Below are 18094 nucleotides of genomic sequence, written 5' to 3' on the forward strand. Positions count from 1 at the left end.
TTGTTTCAAGTACACAAACTAACCGGAGTGCTAATATTAATTGGCTTTTGGTAAATGTAGTTGTCATTGCCGTAAGTCTGATGTCAATGTAATAAATCTGATGTCAAAGAGGACTTGCTGTGCTTATGCCTTAATCTCTTTTCTTTTTGTACAAAACAAAACAAATAGAGAAATTACAAGTTTCAGAATGTACCACCACAACAACAATTTTTATTTTATTTTATTTTGTTTCATTTTGTCAAAAACAGAGAAAACCATGACATAAAAATCATTTCTCTACCTATATCACTTACATCATACGGTAGAACTAGGGATGGAATGTCACATTTCCATTCACATTTGATAGAAATATTCTTATAAATAAATAGGGTTCTCTTTAAAGTCTCTGGAGTTAGGATGCTAATCTTCAACACGTGGCTATGGAATGAAGAGTATCCAAGATAACGAAATAGATTAAAATGTCCAAGAGGGAAAAGTCTTTAATATAAGGAATGTGGAAAGGACTATGAAAATTCCCTTTTCCACACACTCATCATTCCCTAAAAAGTCTCTTCCCGTGAGACCTGCAGGGTCCTGCTTAGTGTTTCTAAAGCACCTTCATGTTTGTTGCTTAGTTGCTTGTCATATCAATTTATGATTGTGCTACCGTTGCTACAAATCCACCTCATCAAAAGGTTCATTTTGTAAATGTCTCTTTTAATGCAAGCATCAACTTATTTTCCCCTTATCTTTCACAGATGAAGAGAACAAATGAAGATACAAGAGCAGATGTGATGTCACAGTAACTCATCCACTGCCGCCCCCTGCAGAAATAACAGACACGGAGAGGGACCACAGTTCTTCACCTCAGTGAGAAATTACAAAAGAGTTCATCCCCTCAGCTCCGGTGGGTTTCTGGATTTTCCTTAGGACTTCACCTACGTAACTGCTCCCTGCTAGGGCTATGAAAAAGCATAGCAGTGTGAGCTAAGCGTGTACTTTAAACCCTGATGGCATGGTCAAGATGCCCACGGTAAGCCTTGGCATGGCAAATGTTTAGTCGTTGGTGTGCTCTTCAAGCTCTGACAGAATGCTGATGAGATTCTGCAGGCCGAAGATGTAGCCGCTGTCTCCACCTTCATGGACGATGGCATCCTCTCCATAATCACGACATGTCGTGTGAGCGAAATCAATCATTCGGACATCCACCATTGGGGAAATGCTGCTAGAGTGACCGTGACGTCCTCCGTAGGCTCCCTCCTCATCGTCGTTCTCATCTTCATCATCATCCTCCTCGTCTTCCTCTTCTCCTCCACGAGAGGGCCGGGATCTAGATGGGGCAGGGGGTGGAGCCCCGTCGTAGATGACGAGAAGAGACGAGGAGAAGAAACGATAGCTCTCACAAGCCTCCAGCACCGCTCTCATCTCTCTCAGTCTTTGCAGCACTGGGGTCAGAAGTTCTCTGCGCAGAACTCGGCCATCACTGAAGAACTGCCACAGAGCCTCTTTGAACCCGGCCAGACTCAACTTACGCCCATGATACTTGTTCATGAATATCAGCTGCCCTGTAGTGCTGTGATACACCTATTAGGAGAAACACAGATCGGAATTACACTTACGGTTGTATTAATCACTAAAACAAAGACACCCGATGTAAAACCTTTTGGCACACACGTGCATATAGAATTTTTAGAAGATGTGTAGCTACCTGCATGCCACAGAGGCGTACTCCAATAGAAGAGGAAGTGCTTTGCTGGCATTTGCGAATCTGATTTGCTTTCTTCTCCTCAGAGGCATCGTCCCCATGCTGACGCGTTCCCATCTTCAGATCAAGAACACATGGAACCCCGTACCGCCATGTTAGATTTTCCAGCAGAATAAATTCTAAGAGAGGTCATGGGTCAAGGGAAAAAGTACTACAGAGATTGTATAAATGAGCCTACATGTCTAACAAGATTTTCTTCCAGTGTCATTATTATAGAGTGGTAATTTCTAAGTGTGTCCAGTTGTTATAAAGGATACTGTGCTGGTTTCTGTGTTTGGAGTTCTCCTTCATCCTCTGTAGGTGCTGCTGGTGACACTGCAGACTCCAAGGGTTGTGTTTGATCTGAGAAACCACATTTCCCTTCTCCAGACTGTAGTACAAAACCTCTGCCTTATCATCCCGATTACTGCAGAGATCAGAGGAGAAAGGCTTAACAAATGAGTGTCATCATGTGCACGTGTGTGTGCCAACCATTGAACTATATGATAAGGATGTGCATATAACTATCAAGAGTCTGGGGTCTGTAAAATTATTTTCAAGTATTAACTGGTATTTTTCATCAATTCAATGCATATGTGTGATTTAAGAGTATTATTTTCTTAAAAAATAAAAATAAAATTCACACTGACCCTAAACTTTTGAATGCTTGTTTATTAGCCATGTGTCCTCCATTACCTTTTGCCCTTCTCCTCTTTGCGGCTCTGTCTGGCTCTCTCATTTTCTGGTAGGAGGCCTGATGGTTTCTTTTTCCCCCATTTAAGAAGCTTAGTCTTGGGCTCCCCATCAACAGAGGGCTCCTTGTTTTCCAAATCAGGTGGATCACTGTGGAGTGGGTATGCTATCAAACACAGATTCCCCACCTCATCTTCCTCAAAACTCACCGACACCACACCTGGAAAGAACAGGAGGGAAAGAAAGAGAAAAAGAGAGACAATAAGTACACTGGACATTGTATTGACACATTAACAACATATGATTCAGATATGATGAATCATATGATTATAAAATGTAGTTCTTACCCAATCCGGTTTATACTGTACTTTAATAAGCATAAAACATAAAAGAGAAGCAGAGGGTTGAGAAAGGACTTAATGTGTGTAGACAGTGAATAGTTGAGAAGGGAATTAATGTGTGTAGACCGTGAATATTTAACACCGTCATATAATTGTGAGAGTGTGGGAGAGAGTTTTGCATGCCTTCTAGTGCTAAGCAGAAAAAGACACACAAAAAACACGGGAGTCAAGAAAGTACAATTCAATGAGCTCTTTTATTACCCCTCATTGGACAAACCATCTGCAAGATTCCCACATTAGATATCAAATACAAAAAATAAGCATATGACAACTTTACAGAAACGGTTTCACTGAAATTTACACACAGCAACAATTTGAAAAATTGCATCGGTACATTCAGAATACAGATGAATACATAACATACAAAGCCAAAATATACATATACAGTGTCATGTGGCCTAAGCTCTGATTTGGTGGTGGTGGTATCTCATGATAACCATAGATGGAACTAATCATCACAAGGGGATTATGGGTAGCTGAGTGGGGTAGGGGGGTAAAGACAGAGAAAGAAAGAGAACAGCAAAACCTTTTCAACATTGAATGGCATAAGCATTAAAAAACGAATGATTCTTATCACAAAACACAAGCTTTTTGTTTGTAAGTATATGGTGCAAGTTTCAGACACTAGGACCTTGAAACCTCAACCTCTGCAGTCATGATAGAATGATGACCTCAATAACACTGATGTCACATCTCTGCACCAACGCTCATACACACTTTGGCTCACACTTGCTGAGTCAGAGAACATGTGGTTAGTTTCTTTCAGTGTGTGTCAGGCTTTAGGGCGAGTAAGAAAAACACAACTCACCCTTATAATTGTGTAAGAGACGGGCACGTTACAATATAAGCATTGTAAGTATGCACAAGCATGTGAGAGTGTGTCCACATTCTTTCCTATATGTCATATCCTCTCCCTGCCTGAGCTTTTTTTAGCCCTAAACTCTTGCCCAGTCAAAGACACCGCAAGACATGCCAGTGTGTCTGTGTGCGAGAGTGTTTAAATATATCAGACTAAAAGAACTGAACATGATATTCCATCTGATGCCATTAACATAGATCTGTGAGTGCCCAAAAGTGTTATGAGTGTGTAAGAGCGTGCATGTCTTATAACTCTAAGTATATATGTATCTATCTATCTATCCAAATTTCTTTTAGTCTGTTTATATCTATCTATAATTTAAATGTCATTCAAAAAGGGTCACCCAATCAGTTAACGCATATAAAAGTGTATGTGGCTTTATTATAAGAGTCACAATGCACTGTAGGAAATAAGTCAGTGTAACTTATTCATAGAAATCCTTCATAACAATGATTTAAAGCACTCCTTATGAAATGTTATGCACAGATAAGAGTGAAAAAGAAAGCAAGAGAGATGAAGGAATACCATCACACACACAAGAGCTCATAAACAAGAAAGTGGCCGATTGGTTGTAATGGTTATGTTCTGTTAAGCGTCCACTTACCTTTGTACTGTGGCGTGAATTTGCGGATCTCAGGTGGCAGGCTCTTATAAAACTGGTGTTCTCTGGGTATAAGTGGTTTACAGATGGCCTGTTCCCCAAACCGCAGTACACAAGAGTGGCCGCCGACTTGATGGACAAATGGTTCCAACATCACTCCTCCCTTCATTTCTCCTTTCCCCGGGTATCTACACCCCTCCATCAGCGCTTCTAAAGCCGGACTCATCTTCTGTACACATCCGTCTCTCTCAGGCTGATCTATAGCTTTCTATTCGTCTGTCTGTCTTCTCCTCCTCTGTTCCCGTTTCCTTGGTGGCCGTTCAGGCACAAAAGGCTGAGAAAACCAAACAAAAAGAAAAATATTCCTGTTAAAGGAATATAAAAATAGTATTCCAGAAAGAGTTGTTACAATAATGTTTTTGTGCTAAGCGTAGAAAGGTTAACTATGTGGAAAGACTGTGAAAGTGTGTCTGTCCCGGTCTCTGCTGTAACTGAGAGATCTGTTCTAAGCAGGCAGGAAAAATATTACAACAGGTCACATGGTTCCACCCCCCTCCTGAAACAACCAATCAGAGCACAGCAGCTGTTGTTGGGTTGGAAATGAGAAAAGGGAAACTGATCGAACAAAGGGAAAGGCAAGAGAGAGAGAGAGAGAGAGAGAGAGAGATAGAGAACGAGAAAGATAGAGAGATAAGTAGGGGTTGTTGCAGTTTAAGACCAAAACAAAGAGATATGAAGAATAAGGAGGAAAGGAAAGGAAAGGAAATAGAAGAGAAGAGAAGAGAAAGTGCACATTCATTCATTCTCCACAGTTTTCTCCTGCTTGATTAGGAAACTGAAAGACAGCTGAAAAATAGAAAGTATAACCAGACATGCCAAGTCTGCATTCATAACGCACAGTGAAGGGGATACAGTCCACTAGTCTTCAGGATAGCAGGCAATCAATACGAATTTCTCAATGAGTAATTCATAAAATTTTACCTTTGGTTCCCTCAACCTTAAATATTTTGGTTACATCCTTGGAATTCACCATGTTTTAAAGCTCAATTCCTCCCTTTTTTACGTGTACACTGTACACTAGGGTGTTCCTACAGTGTTTGTGTCTTAAATATTGTCATCTGAATAGTACGTGCGCAGCATGGACTTATTCTGACTGAAATTTAATTTTCAAAGTGCATGTAAACACGTTTACACCATGTTTACACACTTGTTGTATATCAAACTTGGAAAGCTTTTTAACTTCTGAAAAACTACTAGGTACACACACTTGATAAAGTCGCTTGATAATAAAAGCTCAGCAATGAGCAGTATTGTAATTTAGTTTAAGAATCAGGCAGCAGGCAAGGATGACGCTCATAATAACATAAAACACGTGCACATACAAACACATTAAATCACCCCCGAGGCCCTGACACAACAATGGGACAGAGACAACCATGCCTTTGCACACAGATCTCTGTGTACACACACACACACACACACACACACAAAATTCTACTCTGTGCTACTTTCCCAAACTGGGATTAGTGTGTGTGCGATCAATGAGCACCAGGTGAGGACTCAATCCTAATCCAGAGCCATAGACACAGATTATAATCTTTTCAACAAGAGGCAATCTTTGGGGTAAATAAACAACCTTTTAAAATCACATAATTCAGTTTAAACTTTTATATACTTTAATCCTTGGATCCAAGTACAGGATGTGACACCTTTGATAATGACGCATTACATTCATTACAATTATGAGAGCAGGCTGCTGTGTCTAAATGTGATTATGAAACATTTTGAGATAAGGTCTTTGGTGTTCTTCAGTTCTGCCAAACCATAATCCACAGACAATGAGAAATTAGGCCATTGAGCATGAGCCAGTTTGTGCATGACTGACAGCAAGGGGATTTTTGGTAAGGGTCATGGTGAATGTGCGTATTTGTGCTGTTACTGGATATCAGCCTGGCACCCACTGTGGGGTTCACACACTGCTGTGGGCACACACAATATAAGCTGGCATGGAAGGGAACCACCAGTTTATGCAACCAGGAAATGTCTAGCTAGAAAGCTAGATCTTTTTACGCTACCAATTCCTGCCCTGCATTCATCTGTAAATCTTTCTTAAATATTTAATACGTTTAAGACAGTTCTGATGTCTGGGTTTGTGCATTTAAATGATAAAGAGATACCTTGTGTAACATCAACAAACGGTTATTGAAAAATCAGAGGAGATCTTTAGAAGACACCTACACAAAATAAAGCAGCTCCTTGACACATTATAGTTACATGGTACTTCTATAGTGTTGGATTTGTTTCTCAAATTAAAAACTGGAAATATGTATGTGATCTGTACTTCAATGTCAAAAACAAAAAACAAACAGAAAAGAGGCTGCTGTTGTAAATAGAAATTCTTTTTTTTCAGTTTTATTTTTATTCTCCAACCAATAAGCCTTCAATTATTTTATTGTTATGGCTGATAATCTACATATAGCAGAAAAGGTACTTTAAAAATTAGCTCTGAGACTACCTAAAATTATTTTAAAATAAAATAAAAATAAAATAAAAAAAAGAGATAACAATAATTCTGAAGTATAAAATCTATAGATTTGGAAATGTCATTTAAATGAAAAAATATCCATGGGAATTTGTCTAGCCAGGCCAAACACTAAATTATTTTATTATTATTTATTTATAAAATAAAAATTGAGCAAAAAAAAAAAAAAAAATTTTAAATCCTCATCCCTATTCCCACTTTTCCAATTCACCATGAACAAATAAGAAAATCACAAATATTGTTGTGGACAATGTGGGGTCTTGGGAGTCAAAAAGCTTGAGAACCACTGCTCTAAAATGTAAAAAATAGGCGAAATTCCATGAATAATTAAATACCCAACATCATCAGATATCAATAACTAATATGGTCTTGATATGTCATGCGTCCCTAGATATAATTTCAAATTAGGCATCAAAACTGCTGCTCCTTCACACAAAAAATGCTTTACAAACTTGACAGCGAGCAACATAGACACCTATCGCGTGTGTGTGTGTGTGTGGGCGCATGCTGGATTACATGACCCAGACAGTGCTAAAATTATTAATGTGGATGGTGGCCTACATTTCCTGCCTATTATATTTTCAATAAACGTGTGTCTATGTGACAGAAAGAAGGATGTGACAGGGCACACTGACCAACACATCCAAACCTTCTAAATCTACATGCTCACATTGACACAAACAAGTCAGACCCAAGCCACTGCTACCAAAGTTTATGTCCTCTTTTTTACACTACATTCAACCGAGAGCCAAAGTTATCTTTGACAGCCATGGGTAGAGCCTCATTTATGCAAAAAGTAACATCAAACATCTTCAAATGTTTAACATCATAAGTAATGACCAGTACTTCTGACGTTTAAATTAATGCATGAGATGAAGACTGCAGCTGATGGCTTAGTAAAATCTATTTTATTCCTCCTCCCTGGTGACCACCATAATAAGATCAAATAACCAGATTAATGCTACTTCTTTTTGAATAAATCATGTGTCCATAAACACCTGCACACACACACACTGATATATGGAAATTTTAAGTGTTTTACAAACCTAAGTGGAAAAAGTTATTACAATACAGATATTTTGGATCGTGGAAACAGATCGGACAGATTTCAATGATAAAGAAACGCTCAAGGATAAAACTCAAAGTGTGTGTGTTACACACTCACACACACATTACAGTAAGGTTCTAACAAAGATATGAACTCTTTCATAGTTAATCATATTTTATTATGATGAAACATGATGACTGGAACAAAATCGTTTGAAAACTGTTTGTTGCTTTAGCAATGAACTGTGAAAAACTGTATTTACACTCATCAAGTCCAGTATTTCCATACAACTCAGCGAGTAAGCCTGTGCTTCTTTTGGACAAAAACAAAGTATCCTATTTCAACATAAAACGGAGGAAATAGTGATAAAGAGCGCAAGGGAGAAAAAGAGAGAGTGAAACATGTTTCATTTTGTTTACAAAATGCATTATGTGGACTGGAGGCATTATGGGATTTAAGACCTAGACACGGACAGTTTATGACAGACATTACAATAAAAGGTCAAGTCAGGCTGGATCAGACACACGCCTCTGCCAAACATTTAAATATTCAGTGAACATAAATACTGTAAGCACAGAATTCTCAGGCATTTTCAAACTGTTGAAGCTTTTGAACCCAAAAGCCTGAGCTCTGTGTGCGGCCATCAATCATATCAAGTACACATAATTTCCTTCACTTACTAGGCTACAGTAAGTTTTTTTTTGTACATGTACCATTCTTTGAAGTAATAGATTCCTCTTGATATCAGGTATAGCGACACTGCTAATGTTATTGGCCCATTTTATGTCAAAAATTAAATGGATGTACCCTAGGGTACCATAGTATATAAATATGGAAAATATTAATTTCCGTGGTAAATATCTGTAATGTCAAATACGTAAACATTTCTTTTGTGAAACCTATTGTAAATGTACAAATACCTTTAAACACTTGTTTCTAATTTCAATTTTAGATTTCAGTTTTCCAATTTCAGTTATTCTTTACACTTTGAAAAAATGACACCAGTGATTCACTTTCATTCAGTGTCTGATTTAACAGTTCTCACATAACCATGGACTGAATATGCACTGCATCTAGAATCAAGTTGTGAGATGCTGTGATCGATCTGTGTTGATGCACATCAAAAAGTCATGCGTGTGCATTGTTGTGTCAGGCTTTTGACCCATTTTCAAGCCCTCCTGCATCAATGCCTTTAGCTCTATCATTAAAAATCACTGCAGAGATACTAATGATAAAGTTGGAGGCAGATTTTGACCTCTGTTTCACGGTGACATATGTCTGCAGGGAAAGTAAATTAAGCACGAGGTCAGCATGCATGCCAAATGTGTCTCAATGCTAGTAAACAGTGCTCAGTACTAGGATAAGATGGTACAAAATCACTGCTCTGTGGTGACATTTCTGACAAGGGTCTATAAATACACCCCCCAACCTCATATATCCCCAAGACACTGTTGACATACTTTCCCACACACAGAGACAAACAAATCCACCAGCTCGCTCTGCACAATATCAGACTTAATAATTTTTTTGTTTTTTATTATGGTGACTGCCATTAAATTCTATTGCTAATGATATTTCTATCCCTGAACCCCACAACAAACTTAAAACATAACCCATACATTTCTGTGTGAGGACTGTTGGTTGGTGTTCATAATAGGCTTTACACAAATAATTGCTTTTTAAGGTCTGGAAAAGGTTCAGTACTATCCAAAACAAGATCACTGAACACGATGGACCTCTTATACTTTAAATCTTGGACTTCCTCCATTAACACCATTAAACACACACCTCTGCGTTCCTGCCCCACTTCCAGCGAAGTTAAAGGTTACGACCATAGTTTCAGTTACAGTGGAGATTCCACACAGACCCCCGTGACCCTCCCCGTGTATGTGTATTGGGCTCTGACGTAGTGCTGACGTATATATGTATATGTGAATGACACAGCCCTTTAAGGTCTCTAGAAACTTGTGGAAAACGTTTTATTAACCTGGAGACTTTTCAAAAAAAAAAAAAAAAGTTTGCCAATTAAAAAGTAGCCTATATGGCCACTTATAATTTCACAAGAAAAATACTTTTGGCCATACTTTTGGTTTTAAATATATCCCAGTTTTTAAAAATAATCTACTTTGGTACTGCCAACAAAATATGAAATCTAAAAGATGAATATTGACTTATAGAATAAAATCAGCCGAGAAAGATTTGGGAACAAATATCACACGGCAAAATTAATGCAAGTTCCAGATGTTGGTTGAAGTGAACTGCCATAGAGTTAAAGTTTCACATTCGTTCTGTAATAAGTAAAGACTTTTTACATTAACTTAAAAACACAAGTTCAAAAGTATGATTTTTTACACACAAAAAAAATCTGATAGCAAAACTATTATATATATCACTTTAGAATAAAAGCAGTTTAGAACAGTTTAGAATAAAAGCTAATAATCAAATACAAATATTAAAAATCAATTCATTATACTCTGACCAATTCTATTCCAGATTAAGGTTTATGAACGACACCTCACTATGTGCTCTTTATCTGCATGTCTACAATAAGGAGACTCCCTGTTCATAATTCTTAAAGTTCAAGTTCACAAACTGTTTTTTGGCATTTTCTCTGTAACATTTTCAGGCCTACTGTATTCATTCCATTCTTCTCGGACTCAAGAATGCTCCCTCCGGACATACCACCCTCCCACTCTCTCTGCAAAACTGTACTTTAATTGAATCCATACGGCCTGAAGGTACAAAAGCAAAATAATCACGTGGATCAGAAGGGCTCATGTGGAACCTCTGCAGAGAACCCTGGCCTGTCAAAAACCACAAACTATATACACTAAAATACACAGAATAATAACAGATGAAGACATATAACATAGCAGCCAAAATAACATGATTTTACCTTTAGAGATGAACTGACGTGAACAATCTATTATGCAGAAATGTATCCTAGTTTATGAAAGACAACCTGATAACAGAGAATGCAATACATAATACAAGACAGTGCACAAACCAAAACAGAAAATATAAAAAATGGCAGGCCATTACTGTGTGTATATATATATATATATATACACATATACATACACACACACACACTCACAGTGCTTATCGAAAGTTAATTTTTTTCACATTCTGTTATGTGTTATGTTAAACTGGCTTAAATTACTTTTATCCCTAAAAGTTCAAAATGTATTCTTTTAATTCTGCATTTTTTATTTTTATTGGCTGTCTCAAATATGCTGTAAAAAAGCTGTTTGTGCATAAACCTAAAAATACTTACTGTATCATTATATTGAAAAAGATCATTATAGTCAAAACTTTTGGTTATGAGAGCCAATGCACAACTTGTTCCCAATTAATATTTTTGTATTTATATCCATTTATTAACATTGGTGTTGTCCAACAAATCTCATTGCCATGTTGTATTTCAGACAGCACAGCTGTTTTTTCAGCACAACAGTTGTCTTGCCAATGTCTTTTGGGAGTTGATTTTAAGATGACCTGTTGTTGACTGTCCTGCATTTGTGTCATTTGCTGGTCCCTGCACACTTGCGTATGTTTTTGTATGTGTGGCCAGTAACTTTTTTCACATTGTTATGTGTTTTGTTAAACTGCTTTAAATTTCTTTTATCCTCACATAAATCTCCACCCCACTCACCAAAATGACAAAGCAAAAATAGGATTTATCACAACTGTGAAAAAAGAAAGTAAAAAAAAATGACTTTCTAAAGGGACTGTGTGTATATATTTGTTTTTATTAATTTTCAGTTTTTGATTTAAAATACAGAATTTATGAGTGAACACCAAAATTGGTAAAATAATATATGCTACAAAATAGCATTCATAAACATATGCACTTATATCAACGTGTACCGGTATGTTTATATAATAAAAAAGAGATACATTTACGAAGCAGAATAACTCAAACAACAAACAGAGAAGTATTCAAAGAAAAAATTAAATGCACATAGACACCAAGCAAGATTTTCCTAAAACAAAATATTAAAAAGAAGGGAAAAAAACAATATATCAATTGTAAAGAATATAAAGGAGTGAGCAAAAGTTAATAAAGTCACACATACATACACTCTGATTGGCTTTAAATCAGCGAGCGCATTGCCATTAGATGTTTGAGGTTTTCAATGTTCCTGGACTTCTAGGAGTTCCCAAGATAAAGGCATGCCTTGGCTTAAACTTGTGGTTTTGTGTGTACATATGTTTGTGTTATCTTGCAGCTGTGAATGGTAAAAGCAAGACAGTATTTATCTGAGTGTTCCCATGTTATGCAAGTTGCTTCAAAGAAAAAAAAAAGTTCACATTTAACCACGAGTTATGGGAGTACAAAACATTCAGGCCAAAGGTCACTTGGCCACACATACAAAAACATGTGCAGGGACCAGCAAATCACACAAATGCAGGACAATCAACAACAGGTCATCTTAAAATCAACTCCCAAAAGACACTGACAAGAAAAACAGCTGTGCTGTCTGCTTTTTCTAAGAACTACAACATGGCAATGAGATTTTTTGGACAACACCAATGTTAATAAATGGATATAAATACAAAAATATTAATTGGGAACAAGTTGTGCATTGGCTCTCATAACCAAAAGGTTTTGACTATAATGATCTTTTTCAATATAATGATACAGTAAGTTTTAGGTTTATGCACAAACAGCTTTAGTATATTTGAGACAGCCAATAAAAATAACAAATGCAGAATTAAAAGAATACATTTTGAACTTTTAGGAACCTTAACAAAGAGAATACATTTATATAGTTATGAGTCACAACCACATAGGCCAAACTACTATTGAGTCATTTAGCAGCATTGACAGTCCTGGCATTTCAGATTGCAGCATACATTAAAAGAATGACATATACCATTTTAAAACTATATAGGAGTACATTTTTAACCAGAAGTTATTTATATGAGAAGCAGTCATGGCCATATTTGGAGAGTCCGGCCTGAGCACACTAGAGCAAAGATACCTTGACTGACTGGGGCTTTAGATTACAGTATAAAGCTAGAGAGAGTTCAAATCAGGAGAGGATACAACTACTGAGAGCTGCCCTACAAGTAACAAAGTGAACACAAAAACATTAGAGTCCCAAATCTCAAAAGAGGTTTATAGATTGCAGCAGCCTTAATTTAAGAGGAAGCAGTGTGTGATAGAAACTCATGAGCCAAACAGTTGCCATACATTGTACATAATGGATGGACAGTAAGTACAATAAAGCTCTGTGACCAAGCACATCTAATGTACCAATAAGGAAACAACTTACAAAAATGGAGACAACATCATTGAAAATATCTAAAGATTGTTGGCTTTCTTGATTATAATTTGATTTAAAAGGAGCACTACATAATATTTGCAGATCTAGAGAACCAGAGTGCGAGATATTTAAGCAATATCACATTCACAATTGTGCTGTTGTATTGAATATCAGTATAGAAGTGATTCAGTCATAGATCTACAATTTACGTTTCAGACTAAATGTGGCCATTTAGCTCGTGTATTGTTCTTAGGTAAAACCTTTGTCACCAAAAAGTGCACAGGATAAAAGCTGTGTGGAAAAGAGTACAAAATTACAGGATTTTGTTTTTGAAAGAGTATAATTTTTTTTTCTAAACATGAATATAGTGAAATGTTATTACAATTTAAAAAAATGATTTGCATTTTAATATCTTTTAAAATGTAACATTCCTGTGATGGCAAAGCTGAATTTCTATTCACATTATACATCATCCCAATCATTCTAAAGGTTACACACCGGACAAGAAGCACAGCACTGCTCCACGTCACATCTAGAATTTTTTTTTACAAAAAGCACAGCACGACAAAGATAGGCACCATGAACAGATGCTAAACGGTGCTGCTAGTGTGCGTTCACTCATAGAAAACAATGTGTTTGGATTTTAAAGACGTGGGGTGAAGCCACGCTCTTCTTCTGTTGTGTGACTGCCTTAATAGGCTGATGTGGTGTTCAAGAAACATTTATCATCAAAGTTGAGAAATTGTTTTGCTGCCTTTTTGCATTTTTGAGGGTTTAGTATTTTTTGAAGAACAGAAAGTTCAGAATTTATACAGAAAATAACAGAAATTTAAAGTCTTGGTAAAGTTTCATATTAGTTTTTCATTAACAACCTACAGCAGAAACATTATCAAAAATCCCTTGACATCAAGGTGCTGCATTAAACCACAATGCAATGCTTTTAAGGAAACAGTATTTTAAACAGAGACTGGAATGAAAGCGTCTTTCAAAGTCTTTCTGACACCCCACAGACGTTTTCAGACTGTCTGAGCAAGGAATTTACTTAGCAGATGCCATCCCTATCACACTCCTCTGATTCCACTCCTCAGAACCACCTAGTCACGACAGCAATGTCAAGGATAAAGAAGGGATGATGAATCAGCAAACACATGCTCAGACACACACACACAAGCCCTTCAAACTGGTGCTCAGAGTAAATAGGGAGCCAAAAATAGCTTCAAACTCCAGTCACCCCACAGCTTTATCACTCTTTCAGTAAATAGATCTCTCTTCCCCTCTTGATTTTCAGCGTCCCCACCTACACTCTTTCACAAACAAACTATTAGACACCTTTATAACCACCAACAAAAGACTTCATCAACATGTGATGTCCAAGAAAATGATTTGCTTACAGTTAACAAACACCAAAACCACAGAGAATTTATCTAGAAAAGTCCAGTTTTCTAGAACTCCGAAAACTCCCGAACTTTGAAAGACTACAATTCCAGTGCAAATACAAAGTAGTCCATTTTTATAGATATCCCAATCACTAGTGTTTGGCAGAATTAGTATTTTTATTTTTATTTATATAATCTTCTTAAAACTCCTAAGAGGTTTATGTAACATCTTCCTAAAGGAACACTCTTCAACAACAACAACAACAACAAAAGGTTTACAAAGGGACTAATGCAAGAAAACAGAAGTAAACAATCGGTGAGTACAAAAGAAGCCTGGAAAATAACACAAAACAATGGTTATATAGTACAATAACAGAAAAAAAATACAAAAATGGTAATCGCTTTCGCAAATAGTAACTGATTTTGTTTTTGTACTTAATATCCATTTGAGGACAGTGCTAAATACAGGTGTAAACATAGCCCATAACATTTCACAACAGAAAGACAGCTATTCTAACCATGCACATACAGATACTATCTAGCAAAAATAATCTGTGTAACATTAGAAATTATAACGGTATCATAGATTGTGTTTCTAAAGATCAAATTATTCAACACTACAGTATTTTTCAGTCAGATCAAGCTAAAACACAAACACGTTCTAATGATTCTCAAACTCTTCTCCTGGAGAGCCACTGTCCTGCAGAGTTTAGCTTTTTCAACCCTAATAATACACACCTAAACCAGTTAATCAAAGAGTGCTAGAAACTTACAGGCAGGTGTGTTGGAGCTAAATTCTGCAGGATGGAGGCCCTCCAGAGCTGAGTGTGACACATGCTCTAGAGCAGGGGTCACCAAACTTGATCCTGGAGGGCCGGAGTCTAGCAGAGTTTAGCTCCAACTTGCCTCAACACACCTGCCTTTATTCCTAGTAAGAGCCTGATTAGCTGGTTCAGATGGGTTTAATTAGGGTTGGAGCTAAACTCTGCAGGACACCGGCCCTCCAGGACCGAATCCGGTGACCCCTGCTCTAAAGTAAGCAAACACACCATTGGCCTCTTTTAACTGTAAGGTCAGCGCCGGCGGTATGGTGGGGAATTCGAGGGCCGTGCCCCCCCTAGCGGTTATTGATGCCCCTCCTACAGGCCATGGCGTGGCCAAAAAAAAAAAATCCCTTTTAGTTATTATTTTAATATTAAATGTTCAAACTGTAACTTAAATTAAATGAAATTAAATTAAAAAAATGGGAAAATGCATAATTTTCGTCATGGTGCATGCTTATTGGTCGCTGTCTCTCCGAATAAACTTGTTACATCTGATTTGCAGCGCGCGCGCAAAATCCATTTCAAGTTGAAGAACAGTTTTTCCGTCTATATCATAGACAGTTGTTAGCAGCTAATTTAAAAAAAAAAATCAAAAAAAAAAAAAATATAGATTTACGAAAATGGATTAGATCTCCGCAGCGTCGTCAATCAGCAGACTTGGATACTCCGGCCACGACCACCAGTACCACGGTCTGAGAGCCGAGCTGGCCCTTCTTTTGCGAATGCTAGCAAATAAACAAACGAATGGAAGGACACAGTACTTAGACGGTTCAGTAGCAACACTCGTCGCCTGCAACTCTTCTGAGTTAATTTGTTCAAACTCATTTGAACTCATTTGTTCAATTCACTTATTGAAGCCAGCCCTGACTTTCATAAGGCCTACTAAGCAGGTGAATTGTTGATGAATGTTTGTGGGTTCTAACTGCATTTTTGTTAAAGATATATGGGCTTATGTCATTTCTGCTTGGTGCGTGCATAAACTGCTGGGAGGTTTGTAACCCAGGTTAAAAGCAAGTATTGGCATATATTGCAGAATACATTAATTTTTGTCCTTTATTTATTTTGTTTAGAAAACGAGTCCTTTAGAGTATTTACAGTCCTTGAAACCCTAAGAAAAAACGGTGTTTAAAGAAATTATTTTATTTGTTGAAGCACACTTTTCTGTATTTTATTTTTACCATTTCCTGTATTTTATTTTATCTTTATCTATTTCTCAAGTTCTACAATATTTGCATTCTACGCAAATCAAAAACTAAAAAAATCAGTTCAAAAATGTTGTGACATCCTTATTCTCTGCAGGCGAATTTTAGTCTTCTGATTTAAATGGTCCATACGCATACATTTGTGTGATGATGTCCAACTCGTTTTATGAAGAAAAAAGCCTTAAGTTTTCAGAAAAATCTATACGAAAAAACTTTGTCTAATGGGGAATTTTTTTGCTGTTTTTTCAAAGCTTCAAACTGATTCAGTGTTTTATTTTTGTTGTCGTAATGTTTTTATTATTTAAGTATAAGCAATATATAGCTATTTATTGTAGGCCTATTTTATGTTTTTTATGTTTTTTTTTTTTTTAAGCCTATATTATATTTATATTATTATTATAGCTCTTAAAAGCGCTCTCTACGTGCAAGTTATGAACGTTAGCCGCAATTCCTCGCGCGTTTCCCAAAAATATAAATTTTCACAAAAAAAGTAGGCTACTGAACTCGTAGAACGCTGCTACGTGCTGCTTGAGTCACTGTCCATTCGCAAAGTGCTGAACTAGGCTATACTAACCTTATATGGAACCGTATTCTGACCGTTTAGCCTAACAATCGTCATCTGTTGTGTATTAGGAATCAAGACAGGTAAAAATAATATAAAAAATATATAATGACATTCTATATAGATAGATCATTGTAGCTAACATTCTATGGTGGAATGTCATTCTATATAGATTGATCATTGAAGCTAACTGACTCTTGCCGTATCCGGTCGGCAAAACAGCAAATTTCAGCGCTGCTGTTCCTCTTTTAAATAAAAACCCAAGTCCAACTCGTTCATTGTCATGCTATATAGATCTTCCAGATTTAGGTCTGGATTTCCATGCTACTATGATGTTACCAATGCGTCAAAAATTTTTATCAAACGACAGTGCCCCCCCCGCCGATGATCCAATGCCCCTCCAGTAGATCTGCTTTGACGCCGACTCTGTGTAAGGTATAACTATATCTATAATTTTTTACATGATTTCTTCCTTATTTTTGACACGCCTGTTAATAAACATGGAAAGCAATCCCAAACACTTTGTCATAGAGCAGTTGCTGGTAATAAGTGTAAGACATAGAAACACAGTGAGCAAGTCTGTGAGTAACAGTCTCTGCCGACATTTCTAGAAGTGTCCAGCCTCACAGCTGGATGAGTAGTCTGCTCTCACTTAGATTCTCTCTTTCCAATTCATTTATGGATAACACTTCACAATAAAGTCCCATTACATTACAGTAATTTTAGCAACCAGAAATACAAATGGTGAAGTATTTATTAAACTTTATTACTGTTAGTTAATACAAAAACAAATGTTCATTGTTAGCTCATTTTTGCTCAGGTCCATTAAACAACATTAACAGATACATCTTTTGATCTTAATAATGTTTTAATAATGTATGTATTAAAATCAATGTTGAAAACAACATTGTTAGTTCATGTATATAACTAATGAACCCTAATATAAAATGTTAATTTCTGTGTCTCTATCACTTTATAATGTATGTATTA

At 36.8% G+C, this 18094-nt stretch overlaps 1 protein-coding gene across 3 annotated transcripts in view; it reads right to left on the bottom strand.

Annotated features, from left to right (window-relative positions):
* Positions 1 to 204: 204 nt before the first annotated feature.
* Positions 205 to 18094, bottom strand: part of LOC128015759 (inositol hexakisphosphate kinase 2-like) — a 37200-nt gene continuing 19310 nt past the window's right edge. For 2 of the 3 annotated variants that reach the window (XM_052599859.1, XM_052599858.1), the window contains exons 2-6: positions 4281 to 4611; positions 2420 to 2636; positions 2002 to 2150; positions 1688 to 1863; positions 205 to 1563 (exon numbers count right to left, since the gene is read on the bottom strand). In XM_052599859.1, the coding sequence (XP_052455819.1) occupies positions 1036 to 1563; positions 1688 to 1863; positions 2002 to 2150; positions 2420 to 2636; positions 4281 to 4503 (1293 nt within the window). In that variant the 5' untranslated portion in view covers positions 4504 to 4611 and the 3' untranslated portion in view covers positions 205 to 1035. Of the gene's footprint in view, positions 1564 to 1687; positions 1864 to 2001; positions 2151 to 2419; positions 2637 to 4280; positions 4779 to 18094 lie in introns of those variants that run through there. The other variant, XM_052599857.1, reaches the window with a different exon arrangement.

Source organism: Carassius gibelio, chromosome A6 (assembly GCF_023724105.1).
Source record: "Carassius gibelio isolate Cgi1373 ecotype wild population from Czech Republic chromosome A6, carGib1.2-hapl.c, whole genome shotgun sequence".
NCBI classification, from domain to species: domain Eukaryota; kingdom Metazoa; phylum Chordata; class Actinopteri; order Cypriniformes; family Cyprinidae; genus Carassius; species Carassius gibelio.